Source organism: Macrobrachium rosenbergii, chromosome 43 (genome assembly GCF_040412425.1).
Source record: "Macrobrachium rosenbergii isolate ZJJX-2024 chromosome 43, ASM4041242v1, whole genome shotgun sequence".
Taxonomy (NCBI): Eukaryota; Metazoa; Arthropoda; class Malacostraca; order Decapoda; family Palaemonidae; genus Macrobrachium; species Macrobrachium rosenbergii.
In genome coordinates this window covers 25,055,757-25,079,457 of record NC_089783.1, presented here as the reverse complement: position 1 = coordinate 25,079,457, position 23,701 = coordinate 25,055,757, and the positions used below count along the sequence as shown (strand labels likewise).

Here is a 23,701-nt window from a genome sequence, read left to right as displayed (position 1 = left end):
TGTTGGAACAAATCTCTAAGGACCCAGCATTTTAGCCATGAACTCAGGAACAAAGGAAAAGGAGAGCAAGCCCAATCTTCCGAGTGCCACACAAGGTACGGCAATCCATGTAGTTTCATGACTCTTTTGGACAAGGCAAGGGCTAGGAAGAAGACTCTTTAAAGTGAGAAACCTGTTTGAGGATCGGGATAGGGGTTCATAAGAGACAACTATCAGGCTTTGGAGAATTAAGGCCAGGTCCCATTCCAGGGGATCTAACATCCTGTGGAGAGCAAGAATGTTCAAAACTCCTCATAAGCATGGAGATTTCTGAAGAGGCAAACTAATCCAATCCTTGTGAGTGGAAGATTTGATAGAGGGATGTCCTGTAACTCTTACCGGAAGACACTAAAAGGCCCTTGTCTCCATGAAGTAACACCAAAAAGTCTTCTACCCTTTAAAGAGAGGTACTGATAGAAGAGTAACCCCTTCTATGACACCAACTGCAGAAGTTAGCTCATTTTCTTGGCAGAAATTTGCTAAGGATGAACTTTTAGCCAACTGGAACTATTAATACTCGAGTCTCTGATGATAAAACGGCTTGTTCCGAAACTGAACACTCAGACTTCGGCTGTTCCTCTATACCTGTCGTTATAATAATGTCTTTGTTGTTTTGTTTCTCCCTCGAAGACCTCATTTTCTGTACTGACAGGTTGGCTCCATACCCTTAGTCACTTTTATTTATTTATTTGTTTTCTTAATGTGATTTTAAATTTTAGTGTTTTAAAACAAATATTTTAAATATAATTTTTTTCTACTTGTCTTTGATATGTTATATTTGTTTTAATTAATTTCTCAGTGTTTTGCCTGTTCCTCGGTGTCCTTTGTGTAAAAATTTTCCTTTCAAGTCGATTGTCATTTTTTTATATTCTGACTTTGCCTTTGTATATTTTTTCTGTAATTTTTATTGTCGATGCTTTCTGTTTTTTAATTCTAGAACCCTGATGATGTAATCATGGATTATGAAACGTTGGGAATAAACATGTAATCAAATGACTATTCAAAGTAGTATTCCTGTCCACCTTCCCGCTTGATGTCTGTATTCCGGCATTCCGTCCCTTGCTCATTGGTGTATATATATATATATATATATATATATATATATATATATATATATATATATATATATATATATATATATATATATATATATATATATATACATATATTTATTAGTATTTTTAGCAAGAATTCGCTAGCAAACTTACCTCCCCTCCCCCTCCTTTGTTGTTGTTGGTTGTTCTGTTGTGAACCTAACCTTGATAGACCAGTTCAAAGTATTAGTTTAAAAGATTGTGTGTCCCATTTTTTGTAAATATCTTTCCTTAGGCAAAGTAATCTGGCTTGGGTGTTTCTCCACACAAACACATACATAGGCAATGAGTCAAAACATCTGTGTTATATGCCCCATAGGAGGGGATATAGCAAATATAGGTACACGCGGGCTGGAAGATATGGAATGAAGACGCCCCCAACACATGCCCCATATATTGCAGTAACCAATATTTCCAAAGTATACTTCTATATATATATATTATATATTATTGTATATAGGAGTCCCCATATCTTGTATACGGAAGCCCTTGCATCTCACCATGTTGTCAAACTCGCCCTGAAACAAGTCATCCACGGACTGCCTGTACACGCCTCGGGAAATCTGCTAAGGTAAAGTGCCCTGTAGCATCAGTCACGTTTTACGTAATATTTGCTTAAAGGGTGCCAGAAATCACCCTTGTTATGTAGCCTCTTGCAAGGCATATTAAGTTTTGTTGTTTGGCAATTAGTGCAGTGAAATTATTCCGTTGTCTTTTCATTACTGTTTCATGTCTCATTTAGGGATTGTGAGTATGGACTGTGGCTGGAATTAGTTTAATTCAATCTACTTGAGTTTGTTTGCCTAAGTGGTTATGTAAATACACTCCTTTAAATGTGCTGGTTTCAAAGATTTCCTCAGTAACAAGAGCCCTAAGCTCATGGAAACCTTTGTTTTCAGCCGTTTTCCTGTAGCGGTCAGAATCACAAGGCTAAATTCCACTTAAATTGTTCTATTCATCTCAAGCATATTTCAAACTAAAAACTTCCTTTATATATATGCATATATATAAATGTAGGGATAATTTATATATATATGCTTTATATGATATATATATATATATATATATAATGTGCATATATTTATTAGCATTTTTAGTCTAACCAAACTGTATTTCAAGGGATTCTGGAACACTGAATGCAGTTCAAAGTAAGTTCATATGTGTGTATATGTGTATTATATTAATATACACAACACAATGTATTGATATAATCCCAATCTGAATATATGTGTAATATATATATAGTATATACTGGGTGTTATATATATATATATTATATATATATATATATATATATACATTTCAGATTGTTTATATATAATATGAAACTTCGACAAGAGAGACTACTTTTTTGAAATGCTATACTTTTTCTGATTCTTTTAAATTTATATAAAGTGGAAATGTACTATGTAAGAAGGATATTATGTTTTGTTGTTTGTAATTAGTAGTGAAAAACGTTGTCTTGACTGTTTCATGTGTTTAATTGTGAGTATGCATGTAATGGTACTTAACTACCGGTATCAGTTGTTTGCCCAGTGGTTAGTCGAAGGTCTGGTGCTGGTCAAAGATGGCTGTGGTTCAAGCTAGTGGGGATTCAAGAATGCAGCCATAATTAGTGGTGTCTACAAATCCACTTAAGTGTTCTATTCATCTCTAAGTACATTCAGGGAAACTTCCGGAAGAGATATGCATACCTAAAATGGGATAATAATCAGTATGCTTTGGATGAGGTTGATGAAAAACTCACCAATCTAACCACTGTATTTCAAGTTAGGAACACTGAATGCACCAACAGTAAGTTCATATTGTTAGTTTAGTTTATACACAACACAATGTATTGATATTTTTGAACTAGCATAAGAATTTTCTGGGTGTTGTAGCAGCGAATTAGGCTACAATTTATTTCAGCACGTTTCAGATTGTTTAGGCTATATGATAACAATGACGATTTGAAATGCTATACTTATTCTGAATGAGTTGGAATATATATATGTATGTATATATGTATATATATATATATATATATATATATATATATATATATATATTTATATACATATATCTGTATACATATATATATATACATAGACGCAGTCCCCGGTCTACGACGGGTTCCGTTCTTACGCCACGTTGTAAGCCGAAAATCGTAGTAAACCGAAAAATTGTTGAAAATCGTCAGAAATCCTAAGAAAACCTTATTTGATATATTTATTGTTCTAGTTATAATGTATTCTGTGAAGTGATAATAGCTGCTGAAGTAATATATGTAGTGTAATGTCAGCTCTAAAAAGAATTAATGATTTAAATAATAACAGCGTAATTTAGAATTAATAATACGTTTTTAATAGTAACATAGTATATCAGCAATATTCGCTGGTTCTTTGTCTTGTTTTAAAAACAAGCCATTTATGATTAGCCAGCTGCAGTCTGTTTTGATCGTGTTAAGATTTCATTAAAAGCTTTGTCCTATATTATTTCTGATAAAGACCAGTACCTTTTTGAGAAATACGAATGAGTTTTTGCACTGAAGCACATTGCAATTGCATCATGTTTAAGATTACACTGCTCTGATCATGTATTGTTCTAACACGCTGGTTTTGACCCCAGGAAGTGACGTCATCTTCCTTTTCTAGAATTTTCCCCTGTATCTCGTTCCCAAAATGCCTTAATAATGACGTCATCTGATTGTTTCATTTCTAACTGGAATCATAAAGTTTGCTCATTCTGATTGCAGAGACCTTTTGTGTGATTCTCTCTCTCTCTCCAAGAGAGGTTATTAACGTAAAATATTTGTGTGGTCGTTGATATTAATCTTAGCTTTTGACATCTGATAGTATTGGTAAAAAGTGTGTATATTTTGTAACGGCGCCTAACCAAAAAGTATGTTTTGTGAATCTCGAGCAGCTGCATTTCGGGTGATTTTGCAAAAGTTTTCATAAGTTTGTGTAAGGTAAAGTGGATTTTACTTATTATTACCATGGTATAATAAGGTGTATTAAGGGAAATTGTTTTTGGTAAATTTTTTGTGCATTTTTGTGTGTTCTTGTGTTTGCAATCTCTTAATTTTTCACGTTCTATACAGTTTTGATTTAACATTTATTTACTTAGCAATTTTAGTATTTCTTAATAATGTAACATTGCATACCTGATTTAATTTTCATTTACTAAGATTTTCTTTTCAAATCTTGAGTAATTCTTGATAGTTTAAATTTTGCTTGATTGGTTTAATTTCTTGATAAATTAACCTTTGTGATTTAACTCAAGAATTAATTAAATTTTGTGTTGTTTTCAAGTAGAAGTAAATTCTTCAGATTGTGAGTTCTAGTTATAAATTTGGAATTAAAAATAATTTAAGTATTTAAAATTTTTAGAAACAGTGTTTCATTTACTGACCACCAGTGAATAGGGTAAATTGTGTGCTTAAGGCAAAGTGATAAATATTTTTTGTTCCTTTAGTTTTGTTGAAGTGAATTAAGACCAGGGAAACAGTTAAAGTTGTTTGAAGGAATGATGCCCTTTAACTTTAGTATATTTCTTGTTCAACTGTTGATACCTCACACTTGATTTGATAACCTTAGTCTGATTTTTCACATGATTAATAAGCTTTTTAAAGGATCACTGCTGCCTTTAGAGTGCTCAGTTGTAATTTTTATTGCTATGAGTTTTCAGGCATCTGGCTGAAGTGAGGTATATTTTTGAATTCTGTGATAAGTTGTGTAATAACCAGGTACTTGGAACACTTTGTGACAATATATACTGTATATATATATATATATATATATATATATATATATATATATATATATATATATATATATATATATATATATATATATATATATATATATATGGTTTTTATTGTAAATATAAATAGAAACAGACTTAAATGAGAAAGTTATCTTTCAAATTTCCTATCCTTTCAGCTACTTATAATATGCTTATGGCAGTAGGTCTAGGCATATGTGTGAAACTGATTCTAATTAATTTCTATTTAGAAGAAATGAATAGCTACAGTAAGATTAACCCAAGCATGCTTTTATGAAAGTAAGCCTTTTGTCTTAATGTACTCGTCAGCTTTCTAACGTGTGTGGTTGAAACAGGATGACATGCAAGGAATTAGATTAAAAAACAGACTAAATTTTATTTGTCTCATTTCTTATGGGTGCTTTTTGACATGAGACAAGCTAGGTCTGAGTAAATTATATTAAGCAATAATGAAAAGGATAAGAAAAAAGGAGAACATGGACAATAAAAAGAATAACGGGAATAATCAAATAAAGCAGATTAATATAGATATTGTCAATTTAAATATCTATTCACATTAAGTATCTGAGTGAGTATACTGCTGAAAATAGACCTACTGTAGGCTAATCAGGTGTCAAAATCAGAAGTCAATTTTACGGCTACTAAATGTGTCATGCCAATTATTTTATTGATAAAAGGACAAAATTAGTTGAATTACACTTTGCTAATAAAGAATATTGACAGGCTTAATGTATTATTTATTGGCTGTAGGTGACAAACTGTCAACGGCCCAGTACTGTACGATATGTTGGGTCAATGTCAAGACTGGAGCAGCAGCAAAGCCATTTTCCCAATGCTTATGATGTCACAAAGCTTTATTTGAGAATAGAATTAGAATTTGTGGACTCGTGGGTATATTTTCCTTACTTTGCAAAATAATTATCTTTGATACATTGAATAAATCTATTTAATTCCAATTTAATTTATTTCAAGTATAACATCTCTGAAAGAAAATACTCAATGACAAGTAAATATTCTGGGACCTGCATATGGCAATATTTCCATAACGAACAATGAATTAAGAAACTACGCCAATTCTTCATGGCCAACTGTACACTGTAAGTATAAACAAAGGTTTCAAGTAGACTAACATGGACCAGAGGTCAGTCATGTTCATCAAATCATTCCTAGACATCTTGTTGAATGATATTTTATTGAAACATTTTTCACTAACAGACATTTAGTTGATGGATGTCAATATCCATTTTGAGATATAATTTGTAGACCGACATTTATACCATCAGTGGATGTTTTACCAATAGACATTTCATTTAATGGGCATTTTACCAAGGTACATTTTGTTTAAAGCATGTTTCACTGAAAATGCATTTCAAGTGTTGAAGAAACAAGGGGTTAATTACAACTGAGAAGTAGAAATTAAAAATAAAGATAATCAACAGTACACTGTAACTACCTTTACTATTACAGTATCATTTATTACTATTACTATTATTACTGTACTAATATTGATAAGTTAGCCAATATGACAAAGTTCTTTATCTTATGATTTGCTCTTACACAAGAGAATAGTGAAGAAAGAGGGAGTTGAAAAAGTTAAATCACCAAGTAGAAAGAGACTAAGGGGTTACTTCCTTCTCCCCAAGAGAGGTAATTATGATTTGGACCACCCTCAAAGGTTACCTCCCATCTGACCATTTTCTTTGCTGTCCTTAGCACCTACACTTCAGGGATTAGTGTTTGCTACTCACTTTGCAAAATCAACATGCATATTCTGTTGAGGTGTCCTGGCTGTATAAAAGGATTTTGACAAAGGAAAAATCTATTTCTGGGGAGAGACCTGTGTCACCTGGTGAAATAACCTTTCAGCACTTATTTCTAGGTAAAGCTATTGCTAAATATACCAGAGAAAAGCTAAAAAGCTAAGCCGGAGTTACTACTTCGGTGCGAGCTCCATGATATGGAGTCGCGTATGAGAAAGGGTGAGATTGTCACAATCACAGGCCTCCGCCCTGTAAACATTCCCAATGTCAAAAGTCCCACCGAGTGAGGTGCCGTTACAAACCCCCGCACCACTCACGGACTGTAAACAAACCGGCGTCACCCACATTCCACATTAGCACCCCACACTGGAATGGTATTTTACCAGGGGGGGAAAGAAGAAATCATGGGGGGGTCACCGGGTGACACAGGTCTCTCCCCAGAAATAGATTTTTCCTTTGTCAAAATCCTTTTTCTGGGTTTTCCGACCTGTGTCACCCAGTGAAATAATAACAGAGAAATCAAAATACCATCCTGAAACAAAAGGAGACTTGTAGAGGAAAGTAATAAAACTAAATTTCCACAAGAGTTTTAATTATCCCAGTAACAAGATGTGGTATTAAGATATAATAATGATATAATAAATATACTTAGTTTTAATGCAATATTAATGGTACATGAATACAAAATCATATTAGATTAAAGAGTATATAAAAGTGCAAATTTAGGTACTAATCATATACTTAAAACTAAGGTGGGGAAACTATGTCCCACAAGATAATACATGTAACATTTAAATTAAACAAATAGACAGGACAAAACTATGACATGGTCAGGAGAAAGGCTGTGAAGCATGCCTGACCTGGAGATGACCTAAGGGGAATAAATGAGGCAGGTAGGAGGGAGGAGAGTGACTGAGTACAAAGAGAATTAAATTGAGGGGGGAACTATGTTCCCTGCCGCCACTGTAGTGAATTTCAGAGCTTCTAGTGATTTCAGGTAGTGGCGTTTAAAAACTACGGGAGACTTCCACCCCGTGTATTTTGAAAGATCCTCGAAATTCATATAATGAAAATAGTTAGTGGAGGTGGCCACTGCTCTAATGTCATGTACTTTTGGGACTGAATCTGGGTTTGCATGTTTAATGAAGTACAGGATCTGTTGCCTAATGGCTTTCAAAGAAATGGTTCCTCCCCCTTCCCTTACAAATAGAGGCCCGGAAGTTACGTGTGAGGTCCTGTCTAAATAGGCTTTCAGGGTAAAGACTGGGCATAAAGACAGGTCCTGTGGGAGGGGATGACCTTCCAGGAGACCACCTATCTCGAGGATCTTCATTTTTAGCTAGGAACTTAGGGTGAGGAGCTAGCAACACTTCACCTGATGGAAGGAAATCAACATGATTGGGTTCTCTAGACAGGGCAGACAGTTCAGAAATTCTAGCACCTGAAGCTAAACTAATCAAAAATAAGGTCTTCCTCAATAAGTTAGTGAAAGAGCAATTATGATTATCTATTTCTGAGGCTAACTTAAGAACATCATTTAAGAACCAGGAAACCGAATGTGGACGGGTTACTGGTCTCAAACGAGCACAGGCTTTAGGGATAGACGAAAAATAAGAGTCTGTTAAGTTAATCTTAAACCCGTGTAAAAATATCTTTTTCAAAGCTGATTTTGCTGTAGTAATGGTACTTGAGGCCAGACCTTTCTCAAATAATGACCTAAAAAATGAAATAGCTAAATTTGTGGTCATTACAGTAGCTTCAGATTCTTTTAAGAAGAGTGCTAATTTCTTAACTGCTGAGTCATATTGTCTAAGAGTGGATTCCCTTTTATCTGATTCTAGGAACAAAGTGTTAATAGGATCAATATTAGCATCCCTTTGAGCTGCAAACTTCATGAAATCCACAAAGCCAGGGCATTCTGAATTCTTGAGGAAGCTGACACAGTCTGAGTTTGTACTATTTGTGTCAGTTTCGGGTTGGGAATTTGCAAACACCGAAGCTTCAGCTCTAGAAGAAGTGGGAACCAGTTGCTCTTCGGCCAGTTGGGAGCTACTAGGGCTATCTGACCCTTGAATGTCCTGAGCTTGTGAAGGACTTTCAGTAACAGGTTTACTGGAGGGAAGAGGTAGATCCTTTTCCACTTGTTCCAATCTATGGACATTGCATCTGTGGAGTGAGCTAGAGGGTCCAGGTTGGGAGCAACATAACAAGGTAGTTTGTGGTTGCATTCTGTTGCAAAGAGATCTACTTCGAGACCCGGAACTTGATTGCAAATCCACTTGAATGAAGTTTTGTCTAGGGACCATTCCGACTCCTGGATAGGGAGTCTGCAATGACATTCCGGATCCCTGCAAGGTGGGTAGCAGACAGATGCCACTGGTGTTTGTTTGCTAGAGAGAATATTGCTATCATAACCTGGTTGATCCGACTCGACTTGGAACCTCCCCTGTTTAAACAGTGTACTACTACTGCGCTGTCCAGGACCAATCTTATATGAATCCGATTGTTCGGACGCAGTTTCTTCAGGGTTGGAAAGACTGCCATGGCTTCCAGAACATTGATATGAAACTGGCGGAACATGGTAGACCAAGTCCCCTGTACCTTCTTGTGTTGGGAGTATCCTCCCCAACCGCTTAGGGAAGCGTCGGTGTGAATCACTAGAGATGGCGGAGGAAACTGAAGGGGCACTGATTTCGATAAGCTCTTGACGGTCGTCCAAGGCCGGAGTCTCTTCTTCAAAATCGGTGGAATCAGAGATACTTTGTCTCTGAACCTGACATTGGCTCGACTCCGCCATACCCTGTTTATGTCTTTCAGTTTGGATTTCAAAAGAAGGTCCGTTACTGAAGCAAACTGAAGAGAACCTAAGACTCTTTCTTGGGTACGACGGGAAGCTTTCTTGTTCTTGAGAAACTGTCTGGTTGCTTTTGCTATTTCTCTCCGTTTGGCCGGCGGAAGAGATAGTCTGTGTGCACACAGGTCCCATTGGATTCCTAACTATTGAAAGCGACTCTCCGGCACTAGGCGGGATTTCTCCTTGTTTATCTGAAAGCCCAGTGATTCTAGAAAGCCGATTACCATGGCTGTTGCTTTCCGGCATTCGTTGACGCTGGATGCCCAAACAATCCAATTGTCTAGGTATGCGGCTAGCATGATCCCCTGAGACCGGAGTTGCTGAACTACCGTATCCGCCAGTTTGGTGAAGATTCTGGGAGCTATATTGAGACCGAATGGCATGACCCTGAATGAGTATGCTTGATTTCCTAGTCTGAACCCCAGATAAGGAGAGAACCTTCTCGCAATCGGGACGTGATAATACTGGCGTCTGAAAGATCTATAGAGGTGGTTACGGCTCCACGGGGCAGTAGGGTCCGAACCTGCGAGATTGTAAGCATTGAAACTTGTCGCATTGAATGTAGGAATTTAGACGAGACAAATCTAGAATTACTCTTCGCTGACTGGAACCCTTCTTTGGAACACTGAACAGTCTGCCCTGAAATTTCAGATGTCTCGCTTTCTTTATTGCCCTCTTTACTAATAGATCTTTCACAAAGTCCTTCAGAGCCTTGGAGGGTGATTGATGGAACCTGACTGGGGGGAGGACTTCTGCACCAACTCCACCCCAATCCCTTGGAGACTATGCTCTGGGCCCAGGGACTGAAGTTCCACTGGTCCCGAAAATGGTATAACCTCCCGCCTACTTGAGATATCACTGTGCGGGAGAGGGCCTGCCTCCTCTGGATCCTCTGCCTCCTCTTCCTCTGGAGGAGGAGCGGGATGTTCCTCTACCTCGGAAGTACCCTCTAGCTCTCGTTCCCTTTGCATTTTGGATAGACCGAAATGCCCCCTGGCTTTCATAAGAAGCGTTATAAGCTGGGGAGGAGACGTATGAAGGGGCAGCGAGAGGTTGATGGGCTGGTTGGACCAGCACATACTGAGGTTGAGGTTGAGGTTGGGAGGTTGAGGGATGACCAGGGACGGGGACCTGGACAGCCTGCAATACAGTCTGGGTTGGGAGCCGTTTGAACTTTTTGAACTTCTTCCCTGGCTTGGGATGAGTTCCGGCGGGCTCAGACTGCTTCCTCTTAGAGGATAAACCCCAACGGGAGCGGAGACTCTGGTTGGCCCTAGTTGCCTCGGCTAAGACTGCATCAACCTCTTCCTGGGGGAAGAGGTTAGCTCCCAGATGGAGCTTTTAATGAGCCTGTTAGGCTCATGACGGATGGAAGCTGCCGAAAAGATGTGTTTCCGGCAGTTCAACCGGGCCTTGACGAAGTCATACAGGTCCTGTTGAAAACTCCCCAAGAGAGATTTCGTCAGTACCTGGAATAGTGGATCTTCACTAAATACAACTGACGTTGCCTCTGCCAAAGTCAGAGAGTTTAAGGACCTACTGAGCCTGTCCTTAGACTCCGCTTCAGCCTTCAGGAGCGACTCCTGGATTCTAGGGAGTTGCTCACTGAAGAGGTTAGAGGCGCAGTCAGGGTCCAGCCGAGTAACCAGAAGGTATCCCGAGCTGCTGCCCAATACTGAGAATCCGGGTAAGACAAGAGAGGTGGGATCTATCTCCCGGAGATGAGGAACTGGTTTACCCTCTACACAAGCTTGGTTGGTGAGGGAGGCCACTTTAGAGGTGCACGGGGTGGGGAGAGCTTCTCCCAGAGAGAACATTGTGAATGCACCTTTTGCCGGAGTGAGCTTAGTGTTCTCCGCCTGCCACTCTGACAAGGTCCGTAGTAGGGCTGACTGGGCCTGGTCCCTCGGGAAGATGACAGTTTCCTTGGGGACCTTATCGGACCGAATCCATGCCTCCTCAGTGAGCCTGGCATAACCTGCGTAAGGTGATTTCAGGTTGGGAGGGAAGAATTCCAATTCCTCCAGCCTGCGAGAGCCTAGGCCCTCGATAGTGAGGGTACCCTCCTGCTGAGGGGCAAAGAGGGTCAGGCGCCAGGGGTTTCCTTTATCAAAAGGAGGCAGGCTGGAAGTGTCCGGGACGGAGAAGGGTTTGTTGGCCGCTCCGCCACTCATGAACCCGGAGATTAGAGTCCTTTGCGACTTAACCTCCTCTGACAATGAGAGCACTGAAGCGTTTGATGAAGACAGCTGACTTGAGAGTTGCGACAGCTTGTCGTCAACCCTTTTGTCAAACTGCTTCATAAGAAGCTCTGCGAACGCTTCCGCATCAAAGGAAGGAGGGGTGGGAGCCTCCTTACTATGTTTGGCTCGTGCTCCCTTCCCAGAAGTAGAGGCCTTGCTCGTAGACGGCACATGGCTGGGGGGGGGCCGTGACGTCTTCGAGGGAACCTCGGAGCGGACTTTCTGGGATTTTAAGGTCTTTTTCTTTACAGTTTTGACCTTAGGGACGGTAGACCTTGCACCGTCCATAAGGCAAGAGGATTTCACAAATCCTCGGAAGGAAGAAGCAGTAGAAGAAGGAGAACTGAAAAGAAGGTCACCTGCCTCACTTACCCCCTTACCTGTCTGCAAATCCAGGTCCACATTCATAGGCTCAAGGTCGAGGTTAAGGGCCGCAACATCCTCGGCGACAACTCCGCATGCAGCGACTTCTTCCTGGGAGGGCTGCGTCATCTCCCGGATCCCAGCGATCAAGGGGGCGGCTATCTCGTCCGCAACCGAAGCCGAGATCCAGGCGCCGGGGAAGAGAACGTTGCAGACGTCCTTGGACAGGATGTAGGGCTTCCCTGCCCTGACGTTCCTCCCAAAGCCGCTGACCCAGGTCTTAAGGGTCGACAAGGAGGAGTCCCAAGAGCTGCGGTCAATCTGGAAGGGGGGAGAAAGTCAGGTGACTGAGCCTCCTAAAGGGAGAATATGTTACAATTATCCATAAAAGACAAAACTGAGGTTAAACGTGAATCGAAAAGTGGAAACTAACTTACCGACTCATCTAGAACCTGTTCATATAGGGCGTAGCACACCTCACAACCATCAGGGTGCCAGACAGTCAGGTCCCCACGTGGACTGCACAACCGAGTGGGACCTGCACACTTCATGCCCGCTGGCTTGATTCAGCACAGCGGTGCACCCCTGCTCCTGACAACGCACCATCTGTAAGTTGACCGGTATATGAGTATGCTAATAGGACTGCCGGAGCAGTGTCTTAGTATAATAGTTATCCAAGTAGGTCCCGCCGGAGTTAACCGGGAAAATAAGGGGCTACTGGCGTACCACGATTAACTACCTAGAGGGACCACCGAGTTAATCTGGAGCGACGGGAAGGTCCTAAAAGGACAGTTAATCTACAAAACAATAATTAAATAATAAATATTAAATATACATATATTATGTAAAAACAATATCCAGATAGGACCGGAGTGAACCGGGAGGTTAAGGGGCCTACTGGAACATGCAAGAAAACCTAAAGGGACCGCCGGAGTTAATCCGGAGAGACGGAAATGTCCCAAAAGGGTAGTGTATAAATATAACATAATATATAATATATATATATATATATAAAATGAATAAACATATCTGCAACTAGGGAAAGGTCAACTATAAAAGTGGATATTTCCGCTTGGAGCCGGGGGGAGTCCTGTACTTCAATACGGTGATGGCAGAGGAGGTGTAGTGAGCACCGTCCGACCAAACACCATACCCACCGGAGTGGAAGGCGACAAGGACATCCGACCACCTAGCAGAGAAAACACCAAGATAGATTGCCGGCGGAGAGTAGATATTGGGACTATAGGTGTTCTAAGTGAAAAGAACGAATATAAATGTCATAGCTTGTGAACGACGGAAGACAGTCAGGTGGGAAACACTAACTGGCAACCTGAACACAAATTCTCTCCACCCGAGATATTGTTCTAAGAACGACTCTCGGTTGGGAAAAACGCGTACTGACACTAGGAGGGGAGGGGGGGTGGTATAGGCCATGAGTGAAGGATCCAGGGTAGCGACCAGGGGGTGGGTAAGCACACCCCGGGCGCCATGAGATCCAACCTTCTCCCTGTGATCGGACGAACATGTACAAACGATACTGAGAGAGAAGAAGACGGGGAACACTCAAGGCCAAAAGCAAAGAAAGGAATGGGAAACAGGGGTGTGGTAGCACCCCCGGTCCCCGACTGTGGTCTCGAAGGGTGTGACCGGGTAAGGTCGGGACCGTAACGAGAGAACAGACCAATCAATGCAGAGGAAGGGGATATAAGGCTATGGCGAAAGGAATAGGATAAAACTCTCGGGCCTTGGTAAGTTAACATATAATATGAAAGCGAACCAAGGGTGGGAGAGGGTGGGGAGGGGGAGGAAGGAGAATGGGGTAGGAGAGGGGGTAAACATGAAGATGGAGAATAACCCGAAGATGTGGTTCGGATGAAGGTAGGCTACGCGAGAAACCCTCGCTATTCCAGCTTAACCTTATTTAGGACTGTAGAGTCTAAACGGAAAGGCCGAAATAGGGAGAGGGAGAAGCGCAAGCCCAACTCACTAACCAAACGCCACATAAGGGGAGCTCCAACTATGGACCTTCCTACACACCAAACCTTCTCTCCTAGCAAGGAAGAGATCGCCAAAGCCACAACCTAGGCTAGCCTAACACAGCCAGTGGCTGAGGAAGGAAGCCCAGGGGAAGTATCTACTCCACTAGCCTAAAGTTAACCTATCCTAGGCAAAAATAATAATGATCTAACTAATCATAAGAACATATGTAGAAGGGAAGACCAAGCCCAACGCGATATGAGCGCGGAGGGAAAATGGCCGACCTCCCAGATAAAAATTACAGGATATAATCCGCAAATATCAAAGACATCCGTGCGCTAGGCTTAAAATAAGCTAGATAAGCATAATTGTACCATCTCAAATAAAATATCCAAGCACTGGAGGAAGTGAAGGTCCAAATTATAACACGTATAATAATAGATAAATAGCGGATAGGCCCGAGGGGGAAAACTCGTAGCCTAAACGACAATGACCAAAACTTCTCCAGAGAAGGATAACAATAATATAAAAAACCCAATTGAATATATATATAATAATAAGCAAAAGGGTACAACAAAAGAAAAGGAAGGGGAACGAAGCCCCGACATAATCGCGCACCGACTGAAGGTCACATGGCGTCGGGAGAAGGGGATGAGACGGGCAATTAAATCCCTCTAATTATTAAATTGGAGGGAAATAAGGAGCCTCAGCCGCCTAAAATAAAATACAGAGATGGTACTCAACTTAGGTGAAGAATCCAAGGAGGATGCCATAGCGAAACAATCAAATCAAGCGCACACAAGAACAGCACAACAATAGCGGACGCGTGCTAAAAGTGGAATGTGGGTGACGCCGGTTTGTTTACAGTCCGTGAGTGGTGCGGGGGTTTGTAACGGCACCTCACTCGGTGGGACTTTTGACATTGGGAATGTTTACAGGGCGGAGGCCTGTGATTGTGACAATCTCACCCTTTCTCATACACGACTCCATATCATGGAGCTCGCACCGGGGGTAGTAACTCCGGCTTAGCTTTTTAGCTTTTCTCTGGTATATTTAGCAATAGCTTTACCTAGAAATAAGTGCTGAAAGGTTATTTCACGGGTGACACAGGTCGGAAAACCCAGAAAATATTTTCTTTAAGTCACACTTAATAAAACATTACTGGATAAAGTTTTAAAGGCTTAAACTACCCCCATTTTTGCATAGTGATGATTTTCACCTAATGACCTGGTCTTTGGATCCTAACCATGTAACCAAGTGAGGACTGGGTGTAATCCATCATGAATCTGCACCTAATACAATCTGTTACTATGTTAGGCATAATGAATAAATATTCTTACTGTACAAGAAAAACAACTCCACCTACAAAAAGTCCAAACTTTATAATTACCTTTCGACTGATCCTTCTTTTCTTCTTTTTCTGGGTTTTTTTCTGGACTATTATGATGGACACCATTCTGTAAGCTATCATTTGATCTAACAGAATCCTGCCTTGTTCGAATGGTGCTTTCAGAATCCTTCTCCCTGAAATCACAAAGAATACAAATTGTATACTCAGCATCATTTTATGAAGGCATCCATATCTATAAAATACCATACTTTTAAAAATAATTTGTATTTTCCTAAGTATACATACCTTATCCTTTCATATCTGGAGTACCTTTTGTGCAAGTGCTGGACCTAGCCTGTGTACTAACTGTTGCAGTATGGGAAATATCCATAAGGTGGGGTGAAGGATATGCCTCCTTTGGCTGACTTGCCCAACTGAACTTTCACTCGCATGACATGCTCACTGGTAGAAAAAGCAAGGAGGCAACGGAGGGTTTTCACCAATATGAAAGGTTAAGGTTGGTATATCTAGGAAAAATACAAATTACTTAAAAAATTTGGTACAGGTCAACCATCACCAATCCGGCAATCATTAATCAGGTTCCATCACTAATACTAGACTCATTTGGGCTAGCACAGTTCCAAATTTTCCGAGTCACTGCACAAACCTGACATTACTGTTTGTTGGCGCTACTTGTGTGCGTACTTACGTTCCCTATGCACTCAATTGTATTTATCTTTTGGGTTGTAAAAAAAATTAGCAAATGCAGTAAAAATAACATGAGAATAGCATAAAATATAAAAGAGAAAATCATAAGCGCAACAACACAAAACTAAAGCTGTAGGAAGTTCTCCAATGTCAGCAAATGAGTTCGTGCTTAAATACGTACCCTACTTACAGGATTGTGTTTATCTTTTGGGTTGTAAAAATAGGAAGTGAGAAAATACAGTAAAAATATAAATGAGAATAGCATAAAATATGAATAAAAATAATCATAAATGTAACAACACAGACCAAAACAAGCTGTAGCAAGTTCTCCGATGCCAGAGAATGAGTTTCTGCATTCCTACGTACCTTATGCACGATTGCATTCACTTTTTTGGGTTTTAAAACTATAAAGTGAGAAAGTACAGTGAAAATATAAATGAGAATAGCATAAAATATAAATTTAAAAATCATAAGCATAACACAAACCAAAATAACCTTTAAGTTCTCCAACGCCAATGACTGGAGGAGTCCTGGTAATCACACTATGTTGAGCTGCCATCACAGGCCCTTAACAAGTGTGTATCTATGGACTTGTGGGTGATACCCATTAGGTAGAATGAGGAGAGGGTAGTCTGATTCTGCAAGACCACATCCCTCATTACTTGTCAAACCATAAAGTTCTTATAGAATGCTAGAGAATGTCCATCACCTCGAAGACTGTAAGTGCATGGGTGTGGTGGGGGTCTGTCTGCGGCATTTACCAACACATGCTCATGATATGATTTCCATTAACCAGAAGATGGCAGTGTTCTTCGATACCTCCTTTTTAATCTTTCCTGTGCTCACAAAGACGCCTCCATTCCAGATGGAGACCTTCTGTCCTTTTCAGATAGCATTTCAGGGCATGAGCTAGGCACAGTATAATTTCTTCCAGTTCCTTACCAAAAAAATCCTAAAGGGAGAGGACCAGGAAGGAGTAAGTCTCAATCTGGAATTAAGGGTTTTAACTCTTAGTCATAAACCCTGGGTCAAATGAGGAGATCACAAACCATGGGTCAAATGAGAAGGAGACTTATCTCCACCGTTCAGTATACTGGAAAAGGTAACATAGGCCATGCAACTCTCCTACTCTCTTGGCCGATGCAAGGGCCTAAAGGAAAACCACTTGAATCAGTTGTCTAGATCCCCCATTGAATTCAGAATGGATAAGACACAGCCTACTTACTCCCAGAGCTCCAGTTGGTAACAATTGAGACCAGGTCTTATAATAAAATCTTAAATCAGAATGTAGTACAGGCACCAATATCTGCCCCTGAGAATGATACTGGTAACCCTTGGCGATTCACCTCAGTTGTGCATCCTTTCACCAGATGGAAAATACCTCATTAATGAAAGGAAAACTGACTGACAGGTTGAGCAAATCGAATTTTGGGACAGAGTGGTATTTCCTAATACTGAAAAGTGCTTGGTCCCTCCTTCAGTAGGAATTCAGAAACTGTTGAAGGAGATGGTTATCCTGCCTAATAATATGGCAATGACAGCCAAATGGAAACAACCATATTAATGAAAGCCATAGAAGCAACTTTTCTCCAGTTTGATGGAAAATACAGTACAACAACAATTTTACAGAACCAATAACCTCTCTGGGAGGCATCAGCTTTCTCTGGTAGGGATCTGCTTTCTGTCTCTCCACTTTTGAAATAATTAATCACGTGAAGACGGAATATCAGAATTTTGTTTTGACCGTGATATGAGTTTTTGGCTGAAATTCAGCCATTTGTCCCCAACATCCCAGTATCTGATGGTGCTACAAAGGAATGAGCAACATTTGTCCTCCTTTACGAGAGGAAAAAGCTCCCACTGGACATGGCTACCCAGCAATTTGGGACCCCTAAGAGAAAAATCTCAAGACAGCCATGGCTAAATTATATGCTAGGGTCCACTTAATTTAAGAGCTTCCAGAACAATGTTCACTGCAGTAGCCAAAACACTTATGTGGGCCCTACTGGGAGTGCTCTACGACTTTCTGGAGTGTCGCATTATAGCCTGAAAGGAAGCATTGGTGGACTCCAACATTTTGCTCCCCAATGTAACCTTCCTATTGCTTTCTTCCCCTATCTGTTGGGCCCCATTTTGAAGAGTCTATTGTCACACAACTCGCTGAATGTGCCCAAAAACAGAATTGCACAATATATATACAGTACTGTTCTTGAAAATGGGGAATCTAGACAACAATACCCTTGAGAGTTTCCTCTTCCTTAGCCTAAGAAAGCTTGGTGTGAATCAGAGCCAGACAAGCCTACAGTAACTACTAAAGGACCCCTCTGACAACAAAATGAAGGACAACAATAGCATCAGTGGCCCTTTTAAAGCAAACAAGACACTTCTACTAGGGGAACGAATAATCAAACCCTGGACTGCATATTACAAGGAAGGGAAGAGGTGGAGCCTCATAGGACTTGCATGGTTAGGGTTGTCTTCTACAACATAACATACAGTGAAAGTCCTCCTCTTGGGAGAGACAGTATAATTCACAATGGGCTAGGGTAGAGATGGTCGCACCCTTCCCCTCTATAGTAGTGTTTTCCAAAAACCCCTCCTTTTAAAAGGGAACCATGGAGAAAGATGGCTTTATTTGCCACCACTCTTCAGGGTTCCCAAGAAGCATTCCTCCAAACAAAAGGTGATCCTTGGCCCATCAAATATGAACAAACATATTGTTTGCATAAATGTTTATATATACTCCACCTATTTTATGGGAGCTCAGGAATATAAGATTTTAACTGGTGGCCTACCTAGATGATTGGCTAATCTGGGGAGCCATCAGAGAAGAGTGCTGAAGAAACCTGAGAGTGGTAGTCAACAGACCCCAGTCAAAAGGTTTCTTAATAGGAACAAGTCCCACCTTACATCCAGCAGACTTTTTCTGAGGCTGAGACTTTGTTGGGCTACTCTTTGCTGCCAGATGTCTCTTCCCAAAACACTCAAACCGGAATAAGGAAGGACTTCGTAGATTCCTTGCACAGCCCAGCTTTTCCAAACAACAATTGGAATGAAGTCTGGGACTATTACAGTTTGGCTCCATGGTAGATCTAATCCTGAGATTGTGACTATAGGATTTAACAGAGTCTGGCTCTCACATGCAGGAAAAGGCTTTGTGATCGCTTTCATCTGAGATTGGGAACATACGCTGTCTGTGGACCTGGAAGGGGGTCTCTGGCAAATAGGCTGACCTGACTCCACTGTTCGTATGAGTGATAATACATACTGATGCCTCCTTGATGGGTTGGGGAGGCCATTGAGAGGATTGTCAATTAGGGGGAAGATGGTCACCTACTTGAAGGGAGTGTCAAACCAGCTTCCTGGGGCTATTGGCTGTCTTTCCATATCAGAAAACTGAAATCTCCAAAAAGGATTCATTTTGTTTGTCCTAGACAACATGACTGCAATTTCTTATGTAATGGGGTTAGGCTCAAGCTGAGCTCCTCTCAAGTCAGTAATTGCTAACATGTCTCCACAATCTGGAAGTGGACCAGTTTGCCACATGTGAGAACCATCAACTTCCGGTGTATGTGTCTCTGAACCTGGACACTCGGGTAATAGCAAGAGATACATTCCTACATGACTAACAAATGGATGGCAACATAACTTTTCTTTCATTGTCTCAGATTTCAAAAGCTTTGCACCATCCACTAACATTCAACAAAACCGCTGAATTAGCCAAAGGGTCATTGGTTCCTTATTCAACAACAGGCAAGAGAACAGATTCCATTGTTCTACCCCAGATAGGAGGGCAAGTCATCCACACAGCCTCCTTTCTGAGCTGTGACTTCATGTGGAATTTTAAATTTAATCTACTGTGAAGATTATTTGCCTAATATTGCTAGGCACCTAGTGCAAAACTACAGACTTCATCTATCCAGGATACCAGTCTGTATGGGAAGTGTGGTTAGATTACCTCCACACTGAGAGCCCAGTAGAAATCTATTAAAACAGTTTTAAATTTGATTATCTTTTGAGGTCAATCACCTTGCTATTTCAACAATGATGGCATACAAGGCAGCATTGGCAGAACCTTTGACTTATAGTTTAGAATTTATCCTAATATAGAAATTGTTAATTCCATTCTCCAGTCTTTTATGCTGCAAAGGTCAGCTCCTGCAAGGTTTCCCATCACCTGGTCCCTGAATAAGGTTCTTAGACTCCTGTCATCCCCTCAATTCATGACCCCAATACAACTACAACTCATATGTTGCAAAAGGCAGTCTTCTTGACTGCCTGGGCATCAAGAGCTCAGATTAGTGTATTGGGCTCTCCTAGTCAAGGACAACATTTCACCAATCATACACCTAGTTATCATTTGCTGTTGTCTCCTGGTCTATCATTCCTAGCCAAGAATGAAAATATTTCTTATTAAAAATCCCCTTTTCTGATTAAAGAGCTCAATATTTCATATAAAATATTATGCCTGGTTCAAGCACTTAAGGTTTACCCAGATGTCATGGCAAACATCTCAGATGGTCCTGCTGTTCCTACACCTTAGCACAAACAAATCATTCTCTATACATGGGATGAGGATTATTTTAGTGGGCCTCATTAAAAAGGCAGACCCTCACTCCTTTCCTAAGTCGCATGACATCCGAAAGGAGAGTACATCGTTAACTTTCTTCAGAAATGTTTCCCTCAAAGTCGTCTTCGAGTGTATGGAGTGGTTATTAGAAACAGTATTCCTGAACTGGTAAAGGCATAATAATCCTGCAACCAGACCCAATTTAATTAGGTGTCACATTACGACCACAATGGATAATACATTTATTATAGGTTCGTGTGTCTCCTGTTCTTTATTGCCAGACCCTGAATGGGTATCCAGGATAAAGAAAACTATTGATAACCTGTGACTTTACCTTGAATATAAACTTCCTGAAACACTATTGCCATGAGAGTTGTGGTCATGCCAAGATATTGTTGGGGAAGGTGCAATAATCCTGCAGCTAGACCCGACATAATTAGGTAAGTCACCTTTGAACCATAAGGATAATACACATATTGGTTCATGTGTTGTTTCCTGTTCTTTATTGCCAAACCCTATGGGTATCCAGAATAAAGACGATGGTTAATAACCTGTGACTATAACTCGGACCAAAAATTAATATGGGTTGTTGGGGTTTATTTAGTAGGAGATAAAACTATTTCATCATCTGTCAATATCTTTTGTAAGCTTCTTTCCTGGTAGCCACTATGAGTCCTCAAACCCACCCACTTTCCCTGATGAAAAGGGCTTGGGACTGGGGTGAACATTTATCTTACAAAGATCTGGTGTGTAATGAAGATTACACGACTTACATTGTTGTCACATCTGAGCAAGTAAGACACAGAGTCTGGGTAAATCGTTGTAGGCCAGGAGACAGAGCCCTCCTGTCCTGAGTCCTTTATATTCTGTCACTGTGCCAACAAGCACTATTCTGGCCAAGACCAACTACAGTTGCTCCTTGGTATACAAATTTAATAATTCCAAATTCCAATTTTTATACTGAAATGGTTGTATATTGACATGAATATTCCCATAAGGAATACAGGCAGTCCCCAGTTATCAGTGGAGGTTCCATTCCAATGGAGGTGACGAAAAGCGAAATCGCCAATAACCAAAACTCTGCAATTTTTGGGTCTTATTGGTACCAGTAAGCACTGAAAACTGCCAATTTTCGGTTACTGGTGCCTCTGTTAGGTATATATCGACACCAATAGGTGATTATTGGCTCCAAAAAGCGGAAATCAGCACTGAGATTCGCCGATTTTTGTAGCAAGACAAGTGCTGAAAAACCTAATTGCCGATATACGGGGACTGCTTTCATAGGAATTCAATCAATTCATCCCACACTCAAGAATTTCCCCCATATCCACCCTTTGTACCCACTTTAATAAAATTATTTTAAACACAAGCACAATATATAATTTATTGATAAACATATTCAACAAAATAAATATAAGAATGAAGCATTTCACAAAATTTAACATAAAAGATGAACAATATCATATTTCACAGCAGTGATGCAAAGCTGACCTGAGATAGAGGGAAGGAGGGAGCATTTATACTACTGAGGGGAGGAGAAGAGACAGTAAATCATTACTGTATGTACATAAAAGTAGTAACAATTCACATAAAATAAAAGAAGGGAATTTTGCAATAAATTTAGCAGATACAACATAAAAACAATCAAATGCAATATAGTAACAACAAAAAATCAAAAGAGTCCTACCTTGAGTGAGTGTTCGGGACTGAGCTGAGTGTGACAGTAGAGGGAGGGGAGATGGAGGGGATTGTGGTGGGTTATTGGGTGGGAGACGGGGGTCCACTTCTCACTGACTTCCCAGCTGTACCACTGGAACTGGGCTCGGATGATTTTTCTCTTTCGTTACATTTTGCCCACATGCTTTCATTTACACTCTGATTCACCCAAATCACTTCTTTTTGATATAGTGAAATACCAATCGAATGACTCTTACTTTTTTGGATTTTTAGTGCTGTAAAAATAACTCATCCCCACTTTGACTTTTAGAAAAGAGAACCATCATCCCAGCTGTTTTATCGCTTTCCCACTACCTCTTTCCATCCCTACATCCACATGGCCCTCCCCTATCACCCAGGCCTGAGATGATCCTGTCTCTCCTCCCACAATCCTGGCTGGCCGCACGCCAGATTCCACCAAACAGCTCATAAATAGAAATTTTAGCTCGTACACGGAAACAAAAATTTTCACAAATTTTACTTAATATAACGAAAATACAAATACCAAATTATTCGTATGCCAAGGAACCACTGTATAAGAAACTTCTTTGTAATTCGTTGGTCTGTCTTATAGACCCCTGGGGGCACCATAAGAGTGTAACTCCTTTGGGGGCGAACAGCGGCTACCAAGAATTGGTTTTTCCTACGTCAAACCCTGTTGTACACGCACACACACACACATATATATATATATATATATGTCAGGTAGCGATGAAAATCGTATCTGATTTTTCGCTTGTAGCGAATGAAAATCGGCAATTTCCGGCGCCGAAAATCGCTGGATTCCACTTATCAGCACTGATAATTGGGTATTGGGGCCGATACATACCTAACAGAGGCACCGATAACCAAAAATCGGTGGCTTTTCTGTACTGATAAGCCCCGATAAAGTGCTGAAAATCGTGATTTTCGGTTATCATCACACCCTCAGAACAGAACCCCCACCAATAACCAGGGACTGCCTGTATATATATATATATATATATATATATATATATATATATATATATATATATATATATATATATATATATACATACATATATATATATATATATATATATATATATATATATAATATAAATTATATAAATAAAGATAAAATCCACAAAGGAAACGGAAACACTGGAGTGCTGCGAGGCCTTTCGACGCTAAGTCCTTTACTTAGGAAAGAGAGAGAGAGAGAGAGAGAGAGAGAGAGAGAGAGAGAGAGAGAGAGAGAGAGAGAGAGAGAGAAATTTACATGTTCAAGTAGGTATGAGTGTTTTTCAAGTAAAATATG

General features: G+C 40.3%; 1 protein-coding gene across 10 annotated transcripts in view; it reads right to left on the bottom strand.

Annotated features, from left to right (window-relative positions):
• Nucleotides 1–23,701, bottom strand: part of LOC136828667 (ATP-binding cassette sub-family C member 5-like) — a 323,720-nt gene that overhangs the window by 64,280 nt on the left and 235,739 nt on the right. For all 10 annotated transcript variants that reach the window (XM_067086736.1, XM_067086729.1, XM_067086727.1 and 7 more), the window contains one exon: nucleotides 15,486–15,619. In XM_067086736.1, coding sequence (XP_066942837.1) covers nucleotides 15,486–15,619 — 134 coding nt within the window. The remainder of the gene's footprint in view (nucleotides 1–15,485; nucleotides 15,620–23,701) is intronic.